We start from the raw sequence: 25,707 nt of genomic DNA, 5'->3' as shown, positions 1-25,707 counted from the left end.
AAAAAATAAAAATCTTTAAAAAAAAAAAAAAAAAAAAGATATGAACTCTAGAACTAGACTGTCAGGGTCTAAACCCCAGCTATGTACCTTGGGCAAGTTACTTAACTTCTCTGCACCTCAATTTACTCATCTGTAAAATAGAGAAAACAATAGTTCCCATCTTATAGTGTTGTTGTGAGAAGTACAGGTGAAGCGATAAAAACAATGCTTAGAGTAAGCACTGATTAGCATAAGCACTATGTAACATTCACAGCCATTATGATTACTTTTTCAGTTGTGTCCCTAATTGAACTTGAAAGCGGTATTTTGCCCTGAACACTAATCATTTCACTTGAATTCCAAATGAGAATTATTTACTACTATGCTACTTACACTAACTGATTAATTGTCTTCTGCTGCTCCTTGGATCTTCTGTAATTCAGCAGTTTACTTTGTGTTGGTGTGTCAACACCTATGTCTTCAGGGGGACGGACAATGGGAGGTAACTTCAAGTTCAGAGCCTCCTTTTCTGCTGCAATAGCAGCTTTGTTTGAATCCGACATCTTGGTCCCCTGAAGATTAAAATATACTCTGAGGAGAAAAAGTCCTTAAAGTCATTATTGGAAAAGCTGGCATCGATACATACATAACATCTCTTACATATCAATGCCAAAAATTCTAGGCCTTTTTAGGTTTTCCTCTCAAGTATGGTATTAGTCTAAAGAATGGCAGTTGAGATGAGTGGGGAGGATTCCATCAGAGCTCTACCACCTACTTGCTATGAAGAAATGAAGCCAGTCACCTCCTGATTAGGGCTTCAGTTTCCTCATGGATGAAACTAAGAAACGGGATTCGATGCTTTCTAAATAGCCTTACAAATTCTGGGTTCAAATTTTTCCCTAAAATGCAAATCACAACAACAAAATCCAGTTGTTGAGGCGCAATCCCTCTCCCAAAAAAGGTGATATTTAACATCATTAATATTTTTAAACATCAGTATCATATCTTAGTCTTACCACCTTCCTAGAAAGTGATACTACGATGAAGCAAAAATAGGCATTCTTAACGCATAGGAAATCTCAAATGTCATGTAAATGCTGAACAATCAGCTGTGATACCAACCGCATTTGTCGTGGATGCCCACAGAATTTGGAGATTCCTGGCCTGAAAAAAGAGTATTTCCGCTGGCACCGAAGTCACCATCTCCTGCCCTGGGAGAGGGGTGAAGAGAAAAGCTGAGGACAAGGAAGTACCTGTGTGGCTGTTTTTCACCTCTTCCCGGCTGCACAGATAAGAGGAAAACGTTCAATGAGCTGCTTCTCTGGCGAAAGGAAGACAGAAAACGAAGTGAAACCTCAGAAACCCCAGCGGCTCCCGGCCGAGCCTGGCGGTCGCCTGTAGCGAAGAAACAAAGTTGTTGCCATGGGAACGGTCGCGATCGCAGCTGGAGAGACCGCGTGAAGGTTGCCTGGAGAGGCAGTTGCTGAGCTGCGACAGATTAGGATTACCTGTCAACAATAATTCATTGCTCAAGTAAGTGGAGGGTGGGTAAATGAGATTTTGTTTACCTAACTGCCTATCCTCGGAAGGGGTCCACGGAATCAGAATCTTCAAATTGTGGGAAACCGCAAGACCGGAAATTTGGATGTGTTGGAAAATAGATTTACGTAAACACTCGCTTTCAAAGGAGGATCAAGTCTTCAAGCGTCCCCATAGTACTTCCCTGTAAATATTGTAACTAATCAACAATCTAATTTATTTTGTTTCTACGTGTGGTGTTTGTTTATAGAGCACTTTTCCTTTAGCAATCCCTTGGCAAAAAAGGTTTAAGGTGTGTAAATTTTGTGAGTATTCTTGGAAAGAGAAACGTGAAACTTTGCTATTTGAGGCTGCACAATGGATACTTCGTCTAAATGATAATAGCCTATACAAATACTATGTGCATAAATGAAATTGGAGGATGAATAAATCCTGGTGGTGTATTGATGGCATATTCATTTAACAAATATTTGAGCCTCTTGTATGTGCCAGTCACCATGTAAAAAAAATTTTTTTAATGAGAGTACAGCCCAGACTATTGTGTCTGGCACACAGTAGGTCCTCCAAAAACATCATTTGACTGAATGAACAAATTAAACATCATCATAGCTTTCAAATCCAAATGCTCTTTCTGTAGAAAACAAAATACCTGCATAAGTATGTAATGGTTTTTTGATATGTCAATTTGGTTAGGCTAAACTACAAGGACTGAAGGGAGGACAGCAGTCCTTTACATCATACACACACCTTCTACCAGTTATTCAATCGAACACTAATCTAGTGCTGCTGTGAAGAGATTTTGCAAATGTAATTTAAGTCTCTAGTAAACTACTGTTAATCTAGGGAGATTATCTGGGTGGGCCTGGCTCAATCAGTGAAAGTCCTTTTAAAAAGAAGGTTTAGACATGCCCTGAGCCCCAGTTCAGCTAGGTCTACAATTGCTGTCCCCTTTCTGGATCTTCTGTTCCTGACAGCCTGTCCTACAGACCTTGGACTTGCTTAACCAGCCCCCACCACTGCCTAAGCCAATTCCCTGTAATGAATCCACATATATATACAAACATACATATGATATATAGGGAATATATATAACCTACTATTTCTGCTTCCCTCATTAAACCCTGACTAATATAATGTTATCTTTTGTGGGTGTGAGTGAGGAAGATTTGCCCTGAGCTAACATCTGTTGCCAATCCTCCTCTTTTTTTGCTTGAGGAAGCTTAGCCCTGAGCTAACATCTGTGCCAATCTTCCTCTGCTTTGTACATAGGATGCCTCTACAGCATGGCTGATGAGTGCAGTAGGTCCACACCCAGGATCCAAACCTGCAAACCCTGGGGCCACCAAAGCAGAGTGTGTGGAACTTTAACCACTTGGCCCCAGGGCTGGCCCCAATGTGTATCTTTTTTTAACAGGTTTATGTAGGTATGATTTACATACTGTAAAATTCACCATTTTAAAGTATACAATTCAACAATTTTTTTCATAAATTTATAAGAGTTGTGCAACGATTACCAAGATCCAGTTCTAAAACATTTCCATCACTGCCAAATGTTCCCTTGGGCTCATATGGAGTCAATCCCCACTCCCACCTCCAGCCCCTGGGAACCACTGCTTTGCTTTTGGTCCCTGTAGGTTTGCAATCTCATATAAATTGAATCATATATTATGTAGTCTTTTTTGTTTGGCTTCTTTCACTTAATAATAACGTGTTTGAGATTCATCCATGTGTAGCATGCAACAGAAGTTCATGCCTTTTTATTGCTGCACAGTCTTCCATTATATGGATATATCACATTTGGTTTATGCATTCACTAATTGATGGACATTTGGATTGCTTCCAGTTTGGGGCTATTATGAATAATCCTGCCATGAACATTCCTGTACTAGTCTTTGGATGAACATACATTTTCATTTCTCATCGACAGAAACCTAAAGTGGAATTACTGGGTTGAATGGTAAGTCTATCTTTAACCTTTTAAGAAACTGTGAAACTGTTTCCCAAAGTGGCTGAAAGATTTTACATTCCTACCAGCAATATATAAGGGTTCCAATTTCTCCACATCCTTGTCAACACTTGGTATTGTCTGTCTTTTTTATTACAGTCATTCTAGTGGGCGTATAGTGGTATCTCACTGTGGTTTTGTATTTCCATACTGATGATGTCGAACATCTTTTTGTGTGCTTATGATCCGATAATATATATTTTTTGATGAAATGTCTTTTCAAATATTTTATCTATTTTTAAATTGGATTACTTAACTTTTTATTGTTGAGTTGTAAGAGTTCTTTATATTCTGGATGCAAGTCCTTTATCAGATAGATAATTTGCAAATATATTCTCTTGGTCTATAGCCTCTCTTTTCACTTTCATAATGGTGTCTTTTGAAGAGCAAAAGTTTTTAATTTTTATGAAGTCAAACTTAAGATATTTTTTTCTTTTATGGATTGTGCTTTTGAGGTTGCTATCTATGAAAGATAGATAAGATCATGAAGATTTTCTCCTATGTTTTGTTTTCTTCTAGTTTTAGGTTTTACATTTAGGTCTTTGATTCATTTAGAATTAATTTCTGTTTGTAGTGAGAGATATGGATCCAAGTTCATTTTTTTGCATATAAATATAGAATTGTTCCAGTACCATTGGCTGAAAAGGTTGTCCTTTCCCCACAGAATTGCCTTGGCATCTTTGTTGAAAAATCAATTGGCCGTAATGTAAGGGTTTATTTCTGGACACTCAATTCTGTTTCATTCATCTACTTGTCTATCTTTATACCAACACCACACTGTCTTGATTATTTACCTTTTGTACAAATGGTTATAGTTTTATTTTTTAAAAAAATTTTTTTTGGTTATAGTTTTAAAATTGGGTAGTGTTAGTCCTCTAACTTTGTTCTTCTTTTATAGAAAGAAGTAATTTTGACTGTTCTAGGTCTTTTGCATTTTCATATAAATTTTAGGATCAGTTTGTCAATTTCTGCAAAAGAGCCAGCCAGGATTTTAATAAATCGTTTAGTTTGAAAGAAAGGAAAACATATGTTAACTACCTAACATATTTAATTTGCAACTTAAAATCCTTCCTTAAAGGCTCTATTTCTGAGTCTAAGGGTTAGAAATATTATTTACGAGAGCAGATAAGTTTATTTCACAAAGCCTTGATTATTTAAAAGCACTTATGGATATGACACCAAAATGTGATTCTCTAATATTATAAAAAAAAAAGTTTCTTCTACTTCTTCATAGAAATGTTGAAGATGCTAATAGAACTTATGAGACTAACTTATTTATTTATTTTTTTAGGAAGATTAGCCCTGCCAAGCTGCTGCCAATCCTCCTCTTTTTGCTGAGGAAGACTGGCCCTGAGCTAACATCTGTGCCCATCTTCTTCCACTTTATATGAGGGACGCCTGCCATAGCATGGCTTGCCAAGTGGTGCCATGTCCACACCTGGGATCCGAACCACTGAACCCTGGGCCACCGAAGTGGAATGTGCGAACTTAACTGCTGCGCCACCCGGCCGGCCCAAGACTAACTTACTGTGCTTTATACTATTCATTGTTCATTTCAAATTAAAAATGGGAGTGCAGGGAAAAGAAAGGGGTCCATATGCTTGAGTTCTTTTGGAGCTAAACCGTGATAGGTTTTACACAGGTTCTTTGATTGAATTTCTTTTCTTCAAACTAATTTTTTGGGGTGGGCCCCATGCCTGAGTGGTTAAGTTCGCGTGCTCCATTTCAGTGGCCCAGGGTTTTGTCAGTTCGGATCCTGGGTGTGGACATGGCACCACTCATCAAGCCATGATGAGGTGGCATCCCACATGCCACAACTAGAAGGACCCACAACTAAAAAATATATATAACTATGTACCAGGGGGCTTTAGGGAGAAAAAGGAAAAATAAAAAATCTTTAAAAAGAAAAAAAAAGATCTTATTTCTAAAAGCAAAAAAGGACAAAACATTTTAAAAAACAACTAATTTTTTGATTGCTGTTACAGTAACATCAATTATATCTTACATTAAATGATATAACTGTATCATATATTATATATACTATGTTATGTAGTATAAATACAGTCATATGCTGCATAACAATGTTTCAGTCAATGACAAACTGAATATATGACAGTGGTCTCATAACATTAGTACCATATAGCCCAGGCGTGTAGTAGGCTATATCATCTACATTTGTGTAAGTACACACTATGATATTCACACAACAATGAAATCACCTAATGACACATTTATCAAAATGTATCCCCATTGTTAAACAATGCATGATTGAATATATAACACATAATGTAATCATTATAAATTACAATAAATGTTTTAAATTAAAAGAAACATATAGAACTGTTGGTTGGAATGTAAATTGGTGCAGCCACCATGGAAAACAGTATAGAAGTTCCTCAAAAAATTAAAAATAGGATATATATACAATGGAATACCACTCAGCCATTAAAAAAGACAAAATCATCCCATTTGCAACAACACGGATGGACCTGGAAGGAATGATGTTAAGCAAAATAAACAAGATTGAGAAAGAAAAACACCATATGATTTCATTCGTGTGGAATATAAACAAACACACAGACAAAGAAAACAGTTCAGTGGTTACCAGGGGAAGGCGCGTGTGGGGTGGGGACAGGGGGAAGGGGAGCACTTATGTGGTGACAGACAAGAAATAATGTACAACTGAAATTTCACAATGATGTAAACTATTATGAACTCAATAAAAAAAATTAAAAATAGAACTACCATATCCAGCAATTCTACTTCTGGCTATATATCCAAAAGAAATGAAATCACTATCTCAAAAAGATATCTGCACCTGCATGTTCACTGCAGCATTATTTACAACCACCTAAGTGTAAGTGCTCATCGATGGATAAATGGATAAAGAAAATGAGATATATAGATATACAGATATTGGGAAATTATTCAGCCATAAAAAAGGAAGGAAATCTGCCATTTGTGACAACATACATGGACATTGAGGGCGTTATACTAAGTGAAATAAGTCAGACAAAGACAAATATTGTATGATCTCAATTATATGTGGAAACTAAAATACTGAATTCATAGAAAGAGAACAGATTGGTGGCTGTCAGAGGTGGGGGGGAGGAAGGGGGTGAAGGAAATGGACGAAGGTGATCAAAAAGGTAAAAACTTCCAGTTTTTGAGATAAACAAGTTCAGGGGATATAATGGATAGCATGGTGACTATAATTAACAATACTATATTGTATATTTGAAAGTTGCTATGAGAATAGATCTTGTGCTGAATACATCTCAGCACAAGGAAAAAAATTTGGAACTATGTGAGGAGACGGATGTTAACTAAACACTGTGGTAATCATTTGGCAATATATACATGTATCAAGTCATTATGTTGTACACCTTGAACTAGTACAATGTTATATGCCAATTACATCTCAATAAAACTGGGAAAAAGTAAAAATTAGAAAAAATTTCTAAAGAAACAAAAAAATAGATTGGTCCCTTAAATAAAAAGCAAATGGAAATTATTAAATTTTGAATATATGAGGCAGTAGCATATTAACCTGAAGAGGTATCACCTGGTACTACAAAAATTTCTGAGTGCTATCACTCAAAACTACAGTATTATGCTGACTTTAAGTAAAAAAAGATAGAGGTATATTAATGATCTATGCTGTTAACTGCCAATGTTATTAACCAAAGTGAAGGTAATCACAAGAAACTAGTCTTCACACACTAATCTTTGCAGCTATATGTATCAGTAACAAGAACTCTATCAATCATAACTTTTGACTAGTGAAAGTTAGCCTGTGTTTCTTGGAATGGAGTAAGAATGGATGAATAAAATGATTTCTATTAGCCACTTCTCCTTTTAGCATCAGGGAAAACACAGTATTGGATCAGTCTTCCAATTTCAAATTTTAATTGTATAATTATAATGTATATAATTATGCTATAATTTACCCTCATAAAAATATAGCTTCACCATTTATGTATTATTTTCAAATCTCTTGAGTTCAAATTAAACTTTTTATGGGAATTTGTGACACTTTCAGAACACTTTCAGACACCCTCTCTTGAAAGAACTGACAGAAGATAGTGAAAAGAGGAAGGTACTGAACCATGGATATACTGCATTCCTATTTGTGTAAAGAAATGGGAGGAAGTGTATATACTCATAAATGTTCATGTATGCACAGGAGTCAGGGGTGGAACAATTTTTTCACTATGGGTATGTCTTACCCTTTCAAAAAAATTAAAATATTGAAAAAAAAACTAAAAGAATTATTGAAGCCAGGCACCTGGGGCTTCAATAATTTAATAAGCATTTAATTACTACTGTAAATATTCAATAAGAAAATGATTACCTTTCATCTTGCTCCTGACACAAACATAGATGAAAAGAAGTTAATCTTATTAATTTGCTGTTTTCCTGTTTAACCTGAAGGGTGACTCAAGGCTAACAAGGATTTATGAACTTGCTTTGCAGAAGAGAAAAAATGCCTTTAAGGAAGTTACCATCATCAGATAACCAGCCCCCAACTGCTATGGATCCCCAGAAGTCAGACTGCCCAAGGGCTTATCTGGAGTGAAAGAAACAGGGGTTACCCCTTTGTTTCTTTAAATGCCAAAACTCCTCCTGCCAAGCCCCTTAGCTCTATAAAACCTCCTGCTTTCTTCTCTTGTTAAAGTGGATTTGAGAGAACCTATCCTCCCACCCTTTCCTTTCAGCCAATTTGAATACACCTTTCTCCATCTCCAGGTACTGACGTCTCTGTGATTGGCTTACTGAGCATCAGACACACGAGTTTGAGATTAAGAGGTTCAGTATCAGTATGACCTTTAAGGCATCTGTCTTACACCCAGGATTAGCACTCTGCCACAGGGTTAAATCAGCTTGCTTAAAGAAAAGTCACATTTTCTTTTTTCTTTTTGGCTGAGGAAGATTCGCCCTGAGCTAACATCTGTTGCCAACATTCCTCTTTTCGTATGTGAGACGCTGCCACAGCATGGCCACTGAGAGACGAGTGGTGTAGGTCAGCACCTGGAACCGCTGGGGGCTGCCAAAGTAGAGCACACCGAACTTAACCACTAGGCCACTGAGTCTGGCCCAAAGTCACATTTTCTAATAGTGCTTTTACTTTTCTCTAAATAAGATGATTTAAGGTTAAGTTCTATAAAGTTGCATGAAGGAAAATGCTGGGGATAAGAAAAATGCCATTCCAAAATGCAAATTTGTTAACGTGGGTACAATAAACTGAGGTATTGAGACTTAGTTTCTTCCTTCCTTAATCAGTTAGTCAGTTGGTATAATGTAATGACTTCTATCCCTATACTGTAGTCCTGGACTACATATATATCATCAATATCCAGTCACTTTGTCAAATGCCTGGTGGGCAGGCGGAGAGAAGAGGGGGACAGAAATTTCAAATGACGGTAAAATTCATCCTTTTAGAACACAATTCAAAAGGCTTATTTTCCTCATCGTAAGCCAGGGTAAAAGGTATGGCTCATTATTGGATACCCAATAAATAAACATTCTAGTTGTAGGACAAGAAAATGTGCATACAAGCAGATCAGTTGTCCAGAGAAGCAACTTCTCAATTTGTTCTTTGAATCTTCAAGGGTTTTTTTCCTCCAGTTAATCACAGAATATTAATTATATTCAACACAAAACTACTGTTTCTTGAAATACCTTCTTCACCTGGCTTCTGTAAAGCTACGTTTTTCATTTCCTCCTACTCACTGGCTATTTCTCAGCCTCCAGCCATTCATTCAGTAACGTCTGTGTGACCTTGAGCAAGTAACTTAATCTGCCCAGACCTCGTATCTGTAGAAGACGATATAAGCACAGTCATCGCTCACTAAGTGCGAATTATTATACACTGCGCGTTATTAGCTACCACAAAGGCTCAGCTCCGCGCGTCGGCGCTGGCCGGGCTGCGGCCAACCCACACCCCGGAAGAGGGCAGGCAGCGTCGGGACTGCAGTGGGGAGGAATTGAGCAACATCTTCCACGCCTGGAGCCGGCCGGCGATCTGACTGGAGTTCCTTATGCCCTCGCGCTGTTCGCCCCACACAGCGCGAGGATAACACAGGCAGGCAGCACGGTCCAGGTAAGCCGCCCGCCTTCTTCCAGGCAGCGGAGCCCGTGACACCGCCTCAGCCACTTCCGGCTTGGAGCACCTTCCCTTCCGCTCCCTAACTGCGCTTTCGATAAAACCCTTGCGTCTCATATTTCCCTCTGGCACTTCTATCTTCTTAATTTCCCCTCTTTGCGACTCTAGTTGAAAATAAAAATTTCTCTGGGAAGGATTGGAGATAGGCGTGGCTATGGGAAAAAGGAGCAGGTAAGCGGGTGGCGAAAGTGCGTGGCGGAAGCACCGTGCGCTTTCTCCTCGCCGGCCGGAAGTCGTGGGACTGAATGGGTCCCGGAGCCGGCGGCTGCGGCTCCTCTGTCTCCCCCTGACGCTTGGTGGCCGCTCGGCCGCCGGTCTCGTCTGCCGCTGGGTTACCAGGTTCATGTGGAGGCTCCCAAGCGCCCGCGCCGCGCTTCGTGGGGTCCGCACGGCGGTGGAGCGGCACAGTCGGGCCGAGGCGGCGACGGAGACCGGGACGGGCTCGATGGAGCGCGCTGTAGTGCGCTGTGTGCCCTCGGAGCCTAAGCTAAGCCTGTCGTTCGCGCTAGCCGACGGCAGCCACAAGAACATGCAGCGCGACCAGAGCGAGCCGCTGGGTCGGGTCCTCAGCCGAATCGCTACCAACGCCCTCAAAGGCCACGCTAAGGCGGCCGCCGCCAAGAAGAGCAGGAAGAACCGGCCAAACGCAAGCGGCGGCGTGGCCTGTGCGGGGCCTGGGTCCGAGCCGGCTGCAGCCTGCGAGCCGGTGGTGAAGCTGTACTACCGGGAGGAGGCAGTGGCTGAAGACGTGCTCAATGTGGACGCCTGGCAGGATGGCGCGGTGCTGCAGATTGGCGACGTCAAATACAAGGTGGAGCGCAACCCGCCCGCCTTCACCGAGCTGCAGTTGCCACGCTACATCATGGCCGGCTTCCCGGTGTGCCCCAAGCTCAGCCTGGAATTTGGAGATCCCGCCAGCTCCCTCTTCCGCTGGTACAAGGAAGCCAAACCCGGAGCGGCGGAGCCTGAGGGCGGGGGCCCCTCGTCATTGTCTCCCTCTTCTTCCTCTCCTGGTTGGACGGAGACGGGTGTGGACGAGCGCGTCTACACGCCGTCCAATGCCGACATCGGGCTACGGCTCAAGCTTCATTGCACCCCAGGCAATGGGCAGCGCTTTGGGCCGAGCCGAGAGTTGGAAAGTGTGTGTCTAGTGGAGGCCGGGCCCGGCACCTGCACCTTTGACCACCGGCATCTCTACACCAAGAAGGTGACGGACGACGCTCTCATCCGGACTGTCTCCTACAACATCCTGGCCGACACGTACGCCCAGACGGAGTTCTCCCGGACGGTCCTTTACCCGTACTGTGCCCCTTACGCTTTGGAGCTCGACTACCGCCAGAACCTCATCCAGAAGGAACTCACGGGCTACAATGCCGACCTCATCTGTTTGCAAGAGGTTGACCGCAACGTGTTTACAGACAGTTTGGTACCGGCCCTCGAGGCCTTTGGGCTGGAGGGCGTGTTTAGAATCAAGCAGCACGAGGGCCTGGCCACTTTCTACCGAAAGTCCAAGTTCAGCCTCCTTAGCCAGCATGACATTTCTTTCCATGAAGCCCTGGAGTCCGACCCGCTTCACAAAGAACTACTGGAGAAACTAGTTTTGTACCCATCGGCGCAGGAGAGGGTGCTCCAGAGATCATCTGTCCTTCAGGTAAAGTGGCTGCGCCAGTATCTTCACATACTTGTCCATTTCTAGGGCCCTGGAAGGAGAGGGGGGTGGGATGCTTGTTTTTCTTCCCTGAGGAAGATTCAGCCTGAGTTAACATCATGCCAGTCTTCCTCTATGTTTTAGTATGTGGCCCACCAGCACAGCATGGCTGCTTTCAGAGCGGTGTATGTCCCCGCCTGAGAACTGAACCAGGCCTCCAAAGCCCAGCGCGCTGAGTTTAACCACTAGGCCACCTAGGCTGGCCCTGTCTTCAGCACAAAGTTTATCTTTCATTCATTCTTTGAGAAAATACTTACTGAACATCTCCACTGTGGCAGGCATGCTGCAGGTTGCCTTGAACAAAGCAAACAGGAACTTTCATAGTGCTTACAATCTAGTGGGAGAGACATGCTAAATACAAGAATAACAGTAATAGCTAATTTTTTTTACTACTTGCCAAGCACTGTTTGACACATTTTAAAATATCTAAATTTAAGTGTCTGGCATGTTTTACTAGGTGCTATTATTTTAATTTTTGGCTCATAGTAATCCTGCTATCCCCGTTTTATAGATGTCATTCTTCCCATTTTATAAATGGGGAAATGGTCAAGTTTACTTTTCCAGGTTCACACAAGTGTGGAGCCAGGATTCTTACCCAGTTAGTTATATATTCCATCATCACTGGACAGGGTGTTAAATGCTACTTAGCTTAAGCTATTTTAAGCTATCTTAGTTTTTAAAAACATGTTCATTGTGTGCTTGTCCAGAGTTTTTAGGTAATTGGTCTTGTTTATAGTAAGAAGAGCAGCTACCACTTTTTTGAGCACCTGCTGTGTTTCATACACTTCTGTGTAAGCTCATTTAATTGAATCCACACAGCAGTCCCCCTTGAGGTGGGTGATATTGTCTCTTTTTACCAATGAGGAAGCTGATTTAGAAAAAAAAGTCTCTCTCTCCGGGTCCCACTGCTGTAAATGGTAGAGTGAAAATTCCAGCCGCGACCTGCCTCAATCCGAAGCCTGTGCTTGCTTACCCACGTGAAAATACTGTCTCTGACGTTAGTGTTGTCATCTAGAATGTGTTCTTTTCATTTTTCTGTATATGTTGGGTTGTTATTAAAACATGTTCAGGGGGCTGGCCCCGTGGCCGAGTGGTTAAGTTTGTGCTCCACTTTGGCGGCCCAGGGTTTTGCCTGTTCCGATCCTGGGTGAGGACCTGGCACCGCTCGTCAAGCCATGCTGAAGTGGTGTCCCACATCGCGGAACTAGAAGGACTTGTAACTAGCATATACAACTATGTACTGGGGGGCTTTGGGAAGAAGAAGAAAAAAAAAAGAGATTGGCAATAGATGTTAGCTCAGGGCCAATCTTTAAAAAACAAAAACAAAACTGTTACACTAAGTCCTATTCATGTATATTCTAAAACTTAGAACAAAGGTAAATTTCATAATTGCAATCCTACTTTATCAGTAAGGGAAGGAAAAAAGCATTCAGGAGACTGGCAGATAGCAACTGAACTCATGGCACTTTCTGTTTATTTTAGGTTTCAGTTCTTCAGTCGAGACAGGACTCTTCTAAAAAGATATGTGTTGCTAATACCCATCTCTACTGGCATCCCAAAGGTAGGTTTTATTGGTTTTCACAAGTGACTTAAACATAACAACTTAAAGTCAGTAAAGCTGTTTTACACTAACGTGTCTCTTTTTTCTTTCAGTCGTAATTGACATAGAGCACTGTACAAGCTTAAGGTTGACAGCATAATGACTTGACTTACAGATATTGGGAAATGATTACCACGGAAAGTTTAGTTAACATCCATTACCTCAAACAGATACCAAAACAAAAAGAAGTTTTTTCCTTGTGATGAGAACTTGTAGATTTACTTTCTTAACAACTTTCCAATATACCATACAGCAGTGTTAGCTATAGTCATCATGTTGTGCATTACACCCCAATATTTATTTATAACTGGAAGTTTTACCTTTTGACCACCTTCCTCCAATTCCCCCTCACACGCACAAATATATATCTTGAATGTCACCTGGATACTATAGTTTGTGAGTTTATTTTTTTACTTAAAAGCAACTTTAAGAAGTACTTACATTAATGTTTGTTCTTTTCATAGGTGGGTACATTCGTCTCATTCAAATGGCAGTAGCCTTGGCTCACATTAGACATGTCTCATGTGATCTGTATCCTGGCATACCAGTTATATTTTGTGGGGACTTTAATAGTACCCCATCAACGGGAATGTATCATTTTGTCATCAATGGCAGCATTCCAGAGGATCATGAAGACTGGGCTTCCAATGGGGAAGAAGAACGATGCAACATGTCTCTTGCCCATTTCTTCAAACTGAAAAGTGCTTGTGGTGAACCTGCTTACACGAATTATGTTGGTGGCTTTCACGGATGTCTGGATTACATTTTCATTGACTTAAATGCTTTAGAGGTTGAACAGGTGATTCCCTTACCTAGTCACGAAGAAGTTACCACCCACCAGGCCTTACCCAGTGTTTCCCATCCCTCAGATCACATAGCACTTGTATGTGATTTAAAATGGAAGTAGATTTGTGTTTAATGGAATTTGTCAGTTTTAGTAGGAAACTTCATATGAATCAAAGCTTCTGTGTAACCTTCAAAGAGGAAAACAAGAGACTAAGGTAAAGTGATCCTAACCTACTAGTTATGTTCCAGTGTCTTCATTACATGACTGTTTATAATGTTTGCATAATAGAGTTCTCTACCCTTTTTTTCCCCTACACTTGGAGGAAAAACAAATATATTTATGACTGGCAGGAAGAACGTTGAATTATTGTGTATGTTTTATAAGTACTTTTTTTTTAGCTAGTAATTAAGAATTTTGTAAAAAACAATTTGAATGATGCTGTAGTTTTTCTATCATAACACACATTTCAAATTGAATCATGTTTATATAATTAGGGGAAAATGCATACACGTTAAGGTGAGAGGCTGAAGTTCCGACACATGGAAGGCTGACATTAGGGTCTACTTCTACCTCAATTTGCTTAGTAATTTAATAGAACTTTTGGAGCTTTAACAGAAGTTTAAAATATACCATCATCCATTGTTATTGCTTCTCATTTTTCATTTTTCAATTAACATAAGGTATTTTCATTCATTTATTTTTAGGATTTTAGTTTTTCATGATGTTACAAATGGACATATTTGTATTGTCATTCTTAATTGCAGCTCATTTTAACTTTTAGGATGTAAGCACAATTTCGTATTCAAAGTGAATAGCAACATAGTCAACTTGATCCCATTGTCTTTAATTACTCTTGCCCATGAAAAATGTTCATAAATCAACAGGGTATTTGACCATATGATAGAGAATAAAGCACAATGTGTTACTTTATGAGAAACTGCGTACTGATACGGGCTTGAAATTTTGGATTTACCATTGAGCATTTCTATGCTAGCAATATTTTCAAAATTGTTGGTTTTTATAAATAGGAGAAAGAGGAGTAGTGGAGCTTTTGACATAAACTATTCTTTTTGTAGACTTGAGCGTTATAGTTTGAGTTACAGGAAAACGTTGTATATATAATTTATATACTGTAAAAATTTAAATATGAAGCCAAACTTTTTAAAATTAGAAGTTAAAGAGTTACTGATTAGTGTCCTACCCAGCAAGTTTTTCTGATTCACTTGTCACCATACCTTATTTGCAATGCTTTAGCTGTTGCTTTTTTGATGTTCAGGATAGCCATAATGTTATGTCATACTTCTGCATTTCATTTAATTTCTAGCTTAGATATTAAAAGCCTACCCACTTCAAGAAGAATTCTGATTTTCCAGTCATAAGAGCCTTTGTTCCACTTCTTTAATCTCTAAACCCAATGCTGTAAGATCTTTTCTCGTTTGATAAAGTAGCCTTTACTTTCATATTCTGCTCACTATCCAATGTATTTTTAACTCTTAGTTTAGTAAGTTTGAGACTGAGAAGCTTTTACCTGTACTTCAGATTGAACCTTGAAGTACTTAAGAGTACTTGACGGGAAAAATTAAGGTGACACTTTCTTGGGATCTTGTTTAGAAAAGGCTATAAATGAAAAATTGATGCTACCGAATTGTGCCTTCCTAAATAACATTTTTTAAAGTTTTTTTTTTGTTTGTTTGTTTTTTGGTGAGGAAGATTGGCCCTGAACTAACATCTGTTGTCAATCTTCTTCTTTTTGCTTGAGGAAGATTGTCACTGAGCTACCATCTGTGCCACCCTTCCTCTGTTTTGTACGTGGAACACCGCCATAGCATGGCTTGATGAGTAGTGCATAGGTCCATGCTCAAGATCTGAACCTGTGAACCCCAGGCCACCAAAGCAGAGTGTGCAGACTTAAGCGCTACACCACCAGGCCAGCTCCTTTAAAGTGTTTTAACATCAGTTACAAATGCATAAATAATATATTAAAGCCAGAATCTCATTCTTTTGAAAAATATGTATTTTTTTCTTCCTTTTTAAAATTTGGTTTTGGTCTGCTTTCAAAAAAAATGTTGACAGGACTCTTGAGAGAAAACAAAAAGTTCCTAAGCAAAAAGTTGAGAAACATCTTGAAAGAAAAACTTGTAACATGACATACTCACTCATGAGAAAAACATACAGGTCCTATATTTGCTGACTAAACTGATCAGATTTTATAGAGGCATTTCAGAATATTAGAAATAGAATATTATTGTGAAGTGCCATATACTCTGGTAAATCTCCATTGCAGTCATGTACCGCTTAATGAGTTTTGGTCAACAATGGACCACATATAGGACTGGTCCCACAAGGTTAGTACCATACAGCCTAGGTGTACAGTAGGCTATACCGTCTAGGTTTGTGTAAGTATATTCCGTGATGTTCACACAATGACAAAATCACCCAACAAAGCATTTCTCAGAACATCCCTGTCATTAAGCGACACATGACTGTATACAAACATGTCAGTATGATTGGAGTCCAAAGGTAGGGGACACTAAGAAAATTGTATAAATAGCATACCAAAATTTCCTTGTTTCCATGAGTCAGAATAAGTGTTATTGAGAAATGTTTAAATGTTTAAAGCCATCTGTGTAGTTGAATTTTTCTATTACATTTGGATTTTTTAGTACATTTAATTTTAATAAAACATGGAAAGTTTAGCAGCTCTTTCTATGGTGAATGACATTTTATGATGTCACAAGTTCTTACTGTAGAAATTAACATTCCAAAATTTTATATCATTGATTATAAACAACTAAGAATGTTATAGAACATACATTATCCTATTAAATAAACTCCTTGCACAGTTGCCACTATAGACATATACATGGGTAGTACATAATTCATTAGCAAACAAATCATTTCTGGCTATAATGTGATGTTCTTTAAAATTCTGAATACTACAATCAGTTGTTTCAAATTTATAGGAATTTCATTGGGTGATGACTTTTTCTGTGAGAACTAAGGCCTGATATCACTAGAAAGCGGTGGTTTCAGTCCCGAGGTCGATCTTCGAGGAACATAATACAAGGGGAGCGGGTCCAGAGAAGACTGCTGTGGGAAGGTCTCCCTGGCGGAAACTGACACCGTTAGATCTCTTACTCTCCGGCTATAAAATACAGGCAGAGATTCTCTGCAAACTAATTTGACTGAGACAAAACCAAAACCCATATACATAATGAAAGGTAAAAGTTTGCACTCTTAGTTTATCACACGACCCACATGACAACTCAATAGAGGAAATCTTTCCTCTAAAAAATTATAGCAATGCTAATTTTCTAAACATAATTCAAAAACATTTCAATGTTTTGAAAATTTTATTATTTTGCTCAATATAGTACTAGAAGGAAACATCTAGATTTTATTTGGGGAGAGGAAAATTTTAAGAACTTTAATTGATTTGGGTAATCAAATTCTGTGGTCCCACTTTATGAGAAGGGACATGCTTTAACTTATTGAAGATTTTGGAGCTGTATTAATTTGGGTGACTTTTTTAGCGCTAACTTCAGAGTAACTGTACTACACTCTGAAATGAGAATACCAAAGCATTTTTTAAATTGAAGTGAAATTCACATACGGTTAACCATTTTAAAGTGTATGATTCTCTTGCGTTTAGTCATTCACAATGCTGTGCAACTATCATCTCTAACTAGTTCCGAAGCATTTTCATCACCCCAGAAGGAAACCACATACTCATTAAGCAGCCACCCCCCATTCCCTCCTCCCCTCCAGCCCCTGGCGACTACTCATCTGCTTTCCGCCTCACTGGATTTCCCTATTCTGAATATTTCATATAAATGGAATCATATAATATATGACCTTTTATGTGTGGCTTCTTTCACTTAGCACAATGTTTTTAAGGCTCATGCATGTCGTATGTATCAAGACTTCATTCCTTTGTATGGCTGAATAATGTTCCATTGTATGGTTATACCACATTTTGTTGATCCAATTGGGTATTTGGGTTGTTTGCACCTTTTGGCTATTGTGAATGCTGCTGCTGTGAACATTCATGTACAAGTTTTTGTTTGAACACCTGTTCTCAATTCTTTTGGTTGTATACCTAGGGGTGGATTCTTGGGCCATATGGCAATTCTGTTTACCTTTTTTGAGAAACTGCCAAAATGTTTTCCACAGCAGCTGCACCATTTTACATTCCACCAGCAATGTATGAGAGAGTTCAAGTTTTTCTACATCCTCACCAACTTATTTTTTTTATTATTATTATTATAGTCATCCAAGTGGGTGTGAAGTGGTATCTCTACCGAAGTGTTTTTATTTTTGTTTTTGTTTTAGGAAGATTAGCCCTGAGCTAACGTCTGCTGCCGATACTCTTCTTTGTGCTGAGAAAGGCTGGCCCTGAGCTAACATCTGTGCCCATCTTCATCTACTTTATATACGGGACGGCTGCCACAGGAGCGGTGCCATGTCTACACCCGGGATCCAAACCAGCGAACCCCGGGCCGCCAAAGCGGAATGTGTGCACTTAACCACTGCGCCACCGGGCCAGCCCCTACCAATGCATTTTTAACTTGCTTAGTCTAGTTATGTTGCAGTCATGAACTAGATTATTCACAATGGATTACCCAATCTCCTTTATTTTTTTCTAGAGAGCTCATCTTCAGCAATTCCTTCTTATTTTTACAAGCTTGTGTCAAGTTGGAAAGGTCAGTCTCATTGCTTCTTTTGAAGAGATTTGGGAAGAAAAACATTGCAAAAAGTACCAAAGCCCTGGATTGTAAATAAATTGGACAGAATAAGAAGCCTATGAAAATAGTCACTTTAAAAATGTGCATCTAGGGGCTGGCCTGGTGGCGCAGTGGTTAAGTGCGCACGTTCTGTTTCGGTGGCCTGGAGTTCGCTGGTTCGCATCCCAGGTGCGGACATGGCCCAATTAGCAAGCCATGCTGTGGTAGGTGTCCCACATATTGAGGAAGATGGGCATGGATGTTAGCTCAGGGCCAGTCTTCCTTAGCAAAAAGAGGAAGATTGGCAGCAGATGTTAGCTCAGGGCTAATCTTCCTCAAAAAAATAAAAAATAAATTTTTTAAAAATGTACGTCTACTTTAGTGATTTGTTTCAGAGATTGAACTTGCTTATTAACGTTGGCTTTTTAAATGGCTTAGCCATGGCTCCACTATTACCTACCACTTTTTAAATTCCAGTTTAGGTGCAGAGTAGCAGACAGCAAGAATGCCTAAATACTCCTTCCTGAGAAACTGAGATAGCTGTGGCTGAAGATGATTTACCAAGTTATAATGCATAATTGTAAAAAAAAAAAAAAAGGACTCAACTCTGCTTATTAAAAATGTTAGGTTTTGGAAAGAAAACCTTAAAATCAAGATTAGCTTTAAAAATACTTTAAAAAACCATTGTTAATATAATATTAAAAATTATAATATGGAAAAAAATATTTTCAAGTTGGCCATCTTCACAGTGTATTGAATCATATTGAAGCCAGTTGCTATGATTAACATTTTATATATGTGATAAAGTAACTTTTAAGTTGTAGACCTTAAAAATACTCAATCTTAGTTCAGTTAGCTGATGCCACCCTCAATATAAATAGGAGCTACCAGCTGGATTCATTCTGCTATGAAGACAAACTCTACGTTGTCAAAATCCCTGTCCATATTGTCAGTGTTAGGTTTTTACAATTTTCAATTTCTTTGAGAAACTTCACTAAAAACAGACTGAATCATTCATCTCCATCTTCTGTCCATTTTGTGTTGTCAAAGGGTTTATATAATGCCAGCAATTTTGCCCAGTAAATCACTTTGATGATGTACTAGTGTTGCTAATGTACTTCTCCTTACTGTATTGAAGTATTCCGAGTTTGCATTTTTGCTGGTTTCATTTGTATTCTTTCTATAATTGAAAATGGTTCACTAGGGAATTGAATAGGCTTTATTTAGTTGGATTTTTTTAATATTGGATGAACAATATACACTTTGTAAAAAGAAATTTATTGCATATAATCTTTATTTCCCCTGTGGAATAGTTTGGAGAAATGGTGTATCCAGGGATAAAAATAATTTAGAAATAAAACTGGCCTTCCTCAGAGAAGCTAGGTTAAGTATAGTGTTTTGGGTATCTTAAACCAAAGAATATTTCTGCTGAAGCTGCAGAATTTTTAAGTATTGTAAATAATGGAATTACATTACCCCTTTTTTGTCCTTTTATTACATACCTAAAGAAATCTGGTTTTTGCATTCTGGTTTTTGACCTTTTTCTTCATCCTAAATGAAAGAATCCCATGATACTTTGGTTCTTCAATCCAAAATAGATCTTTATTCTCTTTAAGGGCTCTTTGTGCATGTCAAATCTACTTACAAGGACCATCCCCCCAGAAGAAACCCCATACTCATTAGAGTCACTCTCCATTCCCCCTCCCCCCTCAGCTTCTGGCAACCACTTATCTACTTTTTGTCTCTATGGATTTGCCTATTCTGGACATTTCATATAAATGGAGTCATACAACCATGTAGTCTTTTGTGACTAGCTTCTTTCACTTAGTATGTTAAGGTTCTTCCATGTTGTAGTATGTAACAGTATTTCATTCCTTTTTATGATGAATAATATTCCATTGTATGGACACACTACCACATGTATCCATTTATCAGTTCATAATGATTTAATCAGTTGACATTAGGATTGCTTCCACTTATTAGCTTCTAAGAATGCTGTTGTACATTGGTGTACAAGTTTCTGAGTGGACATAGGTTTCCACTTCTCTTGGGCATATATCTAGGAGTAGAGTTGCTGGGTCCTATGGAAAATGTTTAACCTTTTAAGGAACTGCCAGACTGTTACCCAAAGTAGTTGCACCATTTTGCATTCCCACCAGCATTCTCCACATCATCACCAACACTTACCATCTTTTTGATTACAGCTAGCCTAGTGTGAAGTGGCATCTCACTGTGGTTTTTATTTGCATTTCCCTGGTGGATAATGATGTTAAGCAGCTTTTTATGTACTTATTGGCCATTTGTCTATCTCTGGAGCTTACTTTTTAAACTGAGTTGTCTTTCTATTGTTGAGTACCCACCGTTTTTAAACATCATCATCCCTCACCCTCTTCAGGGCTATCCAGGAGGCAAACCTTTCTCAGTCTGTGCTTCGTACATCCCTACTGAATGGCACTCAACCCAGCCTAAAAAAGAACCACTGCCACCAAACTACTGGTTAATTCCTGAGAGCCAGCTCCCTGCCTGCAGATGGCAGTGCTCAGCCCCACACCACCAAGTGAGTACTCAAATGCCCAGTGTAATCGAAAGCATACCATAGAACAGTGCAGAAATCCCCAAAACAAGGTCAGGAAGGCACCTGACTCCACTGTCTGGAAACACGAAGGACCTTGCAAGCATCTACTGTCTAGCACAGCTGCCTTAATTATTCTGTACCTGAGTCCAGACTGTTGCTTTTGCTATTCATTTTTCAGTTACTAGAATATAATCACTTAGACATTTTATACGGTTTCTAGAAATAATTTTAAGATAAAGGGGTATTTGCCTAAAAGTAACACAGTAAGAAACAAAAGCAGCCAAGTGATCTTCCAGTAGTCACAATTTCCTTTAAGTTAGGCACCTGAATATAATGTCACAACATATATGCTAGAAGAAATTTATCAAGAATATACTTGAGCTTAAATCACACTCAGGAGTAATTTTAGAGCCAAGTCCTAATCAATTCCATGTTTATATTAATATCCTAGCCTTTAAATTTAAATATTTAATTACCTTAATGAGATTAAGAATGCAAAGCTAGTATTTCATTCCTAATATTTTCCTAAAAATAACTAAGCCAATAAAATTTTTTAAATGCTGAAAGAAGCCAGAGGAAAAAAAAACCTTACCTAAAGAAGAGCAAAGATAATTACATTTGACGTCTCAGAAACCATGCAAACAAGAGTGAAGTGACATATTTAAAATATTGAGAGAAAAAGACCCCCCCCCCCACCAACCTAGAATTCTGTACCCTGCAAAATTATCTTTCAAAAGTGAAAGAGAAATAAAGACTCTCAAACAAAAGTTGAGGGAATGTTGCCAGAACTGTCCTTGAAAGAAATGTTAAGTTCTTTAAAGAGAGGGAAAACAACACAAGTCAGAAACTTAGATCTACATATAGAAAGGAAGGGCATCAGAGAAGGATTAAGTAAACGTGTAATAAAAACTTTAATCTAACATAGTTTGTTCAAAAGAATAGCAACAGTGTATTTAACTATGTATACTTATGTATATTTATATGCTTAAGTGAATGACTGCAATAATACAAGGAACCGGAAGGATCAGAATTACTTTGTTGTTACAAGGTACTCACACTACCCATGAAACATACAGTGGTTTGAAAGTGAACTCGGATTAGTTGTAAATGTGTATCACAAACTCCAGGGCAACCACTAATCACTTTAAATGTCAACGGTCTGAATGCACCAATTATAAGACACTGTCAGATGGATCAAAAAACAAGACCCAACTATATATTGTCTACAAAAAGCCCACTTTAACTGTAAATATAAAGACATATATAGATTAAAAGTAAATGGTTTTCAAGAGAATGAGAAGACAAGCCAAAGACTGGAAGGAAGTATCTGCAAAAGACTTATCTGATGAACAACTGTTATCCAAAATAGACAAAGAACTATTCAAACTCCACAATAAGAAAGCCCAAGTAAAAATGGGCCAAAGACCTAAACCTCACCAAAGATACACAGATGGCAAATAAGCATATGAAAAGATACTTATCATATGTCATCAGGAAAACACACAACGAGATACCACTACACACCTATCAGAATGGCCCAAATCCAGAACACTGACACCACCAAATGCTGATCAGTATGTGGAGCAATGGGAACTCTCACTCATTGCTGCTGAGAACACAAAATGGTACAGCCACTTTGCAAGACAGTTTGGTGGTTTCTTACAAGACTAAACATACTCGTACCATACAATCTAGCAATCGTGCTCCTTGGTATTTACCCAAAGCAGTTGAAACTTTCTGTCCACAGAATTATAGCTCCTTTATTCACAACTTCCAAAGCTTGGAAGCAACCAAGACGTCCTTGAGTAGGTAAAGGGATAAACTGTGGTACACGAGCTATTAAGCCATGAAAATACATGGAGGAACCTTAAATTCATATTATTAAGTAAAAGAAGGGCTGGCCTGGTGGCGCAGCAGTTAAGTTCACACATTCCACTTTGGTGGCCCCGGGTTTGCCAGTTCAAATCCCTGGTGTGGAGATGGCACCACTTGTCAAGCCATGCTGTGGTAGGTGTCCCACATAGAAAGTAGAGGAAGATGGGCATGGATGTTAGCTCAGGGCCAGTCTTCCTCAGCAAAAATAGGAGGAATGGCAGCAGATGTTAGCTCAGGGCTAATCTTCCTCAAAAAAAAAAAAAGTGAAAGCAACCCATCTGAAAAGGCTACATACTGTATGATTTCCAGTATATAACATCCTGGGAAAAGCAAAACTATGGAAGCAATGAAAAGATCAGTGTTTACCACGGTTTAAGGGTGAGGGAAGGGATGAATGGGTGGAGCAAAGGATTTTTAGGGAAGTGAAAATACTCTATGTACTATAATGATGAATACATATGATTATACTTTGTCCAAACTCATAGAATGTACAACATCAAGAGTGAACCCTAATGTAAACTATGGATTTGGGGTGACTACGTCAATATAGGTTCATCAACTGTAAGAAATGTACCACTTTGTTGGGGGATGTTGATAATGAGGGATGTTACGCATGTGTAGGGGCAGGGAGGTATATGGGAAATCTCTGTACCTTTCAACAGAGCTTCAAACATGTGGTGAGGCAAAAGCTGACAGAATCGCAAGGAGAAATAATCCACTATAGCTGGAGACTTCAATACCCCTCTATCAAAATGGACTGATCCAGCAGGCGGACAATCAGTACAGACATAGTTGAAATCAACATCACCAACAATCAACTGGATATGATTGATGTCTATAGACTACTTCATCCAACAACAGCAGAATACACATTCTTCTCAAGCTCACATGGAACATTCACCAAGACAGACCACATTCTGGGCCATAAAACACACCCTGAAAATTTAAAATAGAAATCATACAGTCTGCTCTAACACCACAATGTAATTAGTCATCAGCCATATGATTTTTCAGTCAATGACAAACCGCATATACAATGGTCCCATAAGATTAGTACCATATAACCTAGGTTTGCAGTAAGCCATAGCATCTAGGTTTGTCTAAGTACACTCTATGATTTTGTTTGTACAACAAAATCACCTAATGAAGCATTTCTCAGAACGTATCCCCGTCATTAAGGGAAGCATGACTGTATACGAGAAGTCAGCAGAAAGATAGCTGGAAAACCCCCAACACTTGAGATTAACACACTTCTAAATAATACAAGTCAAAAAAGAAATCTTAGAGAAACTTAAAAGTATTTTGAACTAAATGAAAATAAAAACACAACTTATCAAAATTTGTGGAATGTAGTTAAAGAAGTACTTAGAGGGAAATTTATAACATTGAATTCATATATTAGAAAAGATTTAAAACCAATCATTCTAAGCCTCCACCTTAGGAAACTTGAAAAAGAGGAGCAAATTAAATCCAAAGCAAGAAGAGAAAAAATAAAACTTAGAGCAGAAATCAATGATATTAAAAACAAGAAATCAAGAGAGAAAATCAACTAAACTAAAAGCTGGTTCTTTGACAAGATGAATAAAATTGATAAGCCTCTAGCCAGACTTTAAGAGAGGATACAAATTACTAATATCAGAAATGAAAGTGGGGACATGGCTACAGATATCATGGATTTTAAGACAGTCTGATTCCAGTAAATGATCTGGAAGTTATTACTACTACATAGAAGCTAATTCTGTACATATGCTAAAGAAAAGTCTCAACGAATGAGACACTAATATTCTGGAAAATTAAGATAACATTTTACTTAAGTTTTATTTTTAATAGAGAATATAGATAAGGTAAAGGGGGAAAAAACCCATGGAAATAGAAATACGTAACAAAATAGCAATAAATTACATCACAGAAAAGCAAATGAATGCTAAGTTAGACAAAAGACAATGGGGAACATTATGAAACAACAACAACAAAAGCTTACTGGAAAAAGGGAGAGAAACCAGACAATGGCTCTATCCTCAACTCTGATGCTGAGGGGAACCACAATTCCTCTACAGTTTCTCTATTAACATACTTAGCAATTATTTGACAGAATACTTCTTAATCTAGGGATATAATCAACTGTTCTGTATAATAGGGGAGGTCACAGAGACCTCTTATTGATTGACCAACACTAGGTTTAACATTTGTGTTAACAGTAAGCATTCTTGATAGTGTCAAGTATTTCATAAGAGTACTGAACATGTCAATCAATCAGGAGAGTGACAGTGATTTTATGTTTGCATTGCTTGCAAAGAATGTTAAAACAGGGAAAGGATTCTAGGGGTTACCTCTAAATTTACACTTTTCCCCAAAGCATTTACTCACTTCTATTTGAAAAAAAACAGGAACTTCTCAATTTGACTTTAAAAAAACTACCACCACTAGGACTAAAGAAAAAGTAATTTCTTGGGGGTAAAAAACACACCAAGTTGCCAAGTTAATGCTTAAAAAAAAAAAGGATTAAGAAATCCTGCAAATCTTTTTTTTAACCCATTTAGTGAAAATCAGGCAATTTTAGTTTCTTAATGTAGTCACTCCCAACAATGGTACTAAGAGCTGCCTCAGGTCACAAGTAAGATTATATGGATTCTCTTTATGCCCTCTTCAGAGCCCATGAAGGCACCTTTGATTTACCTGATTTAGTTTTTTAAATGAACACAACAGTGGTAATTTAACTAGGATCCTAACACTGAACCTACTGAAGTCT

The 25,707-nt window shown here is 38.6% G+C and overlaps 2 protein-coding genes and 1 long non-coding RNA gene across 5 annotated transcripts in view; 2 read left to right on the top strand and 1 right to left on the bottom strand.

The window, feature by feature from the left end:
- The window catches only part of DNAH12 (dynein axonemal heavy chain 12), a 213,721-nt gene extending 204,055 nt beyond the window's left edge, over positions 1-9,666 (bottom strand). For 2 of the 3 annotated variants that reach the window (XM_070574869.1, XM_070574870.1), the window contains exons 1-2: positions 1,102-1,332; positions 373-570 (exon numbers count right to left, since the gene is read on the bottom strand). In XM_070574869.1, coding sequence (XP_070430970.1) covers positions 373-570; positions 1,102-1,106 — 203 coding nt within the window. In that variant the 5' untranslated portion in view covers positions 1,107-1,332. Of the gene's footprint in view, positions 1-372; positions 571-1,101; positions 1,375-9,205 lie in introns of those variants that run through there. The other variant, XM_070574868.1, reaches the window with a different exon arrangement.
- On the top strand, positions 1,403-5,111 carry LOC139075926 (uncharacterized). Its single transcript, XR_011526895.1, has 3 exons — positions 1,403-1,512; positions 3,362-3,475; positions 4,815-5,111. It is a non-coding gene; the product is annotated as an uncharacterized lncRNA (long non-coding RNA).
- Positions 9,640-16,480, top strand: PDE12 (phosphodiesterase 12). Its single transcript, XM_008544383.2, has 3 exons — positions 9,640-11,340; positions 12,880-12,958; positions 13,462-16,480. The coding sequence occupies exons 1-3, from the start codon at positions 10,033-10,035 to the stop codon at positions 13,902-13,904; spliced, it is 1,830 nt and encodes a 609-aa protein (XP_008542605.2). The 5' UTR covers positions 9,640-10,032; the 3' UTR covers positions 13,905-16,480.
- Positions 16,481-25,707: the final 9,227 nt, after the last annotated feature.

The sequence above is a fragment of the Equus przewalskii genome, chromosome 15 (assembly GCF_037783145.1).
Source record: "Equus przewalskii isolate Varuska chromosome 15, EquPr2, whole genome shotgun sequence".
Taxonomy (NCBI): Eukaryota; Metazoa; Chordata; class Mammalia; order Perissodactyla; family Equidae; genus Equus; species Equus przewalskii.
Note: the sequence above shows the minus strand (reverse complement) of the source record. Positions and strands in the feature narration are given on the sequence as shown.

What these genes read in the sequence shown, in the direction of transcription:
- PDE12 (XM_008544383.2), top strand. Translation starts at nt 10,033, where the DNA reads ATGTGGAGGCTCCCAAGCGCCCGCGCCGCGCTTCGTGGGGTCCGCACG. An exon ending in AGAGATCATCTGTCCTTCAG is followed by an intron (nt 11,341 to 12,879) that starts GTAAAGTGGCTG and finishes TGTTTATTTTAG; the next exon opens with GTTTCAGTTCTTCAGTCGAG. An exon ending in TCTCTACTGGCATCCCAAAG is followed by an intron (nt 12,959 to 13,461) that starts GTAGGTTTTATT and finishes TTCTTTTCATAG; the next exon opens with GTGGGTACATTCGTCTCATT.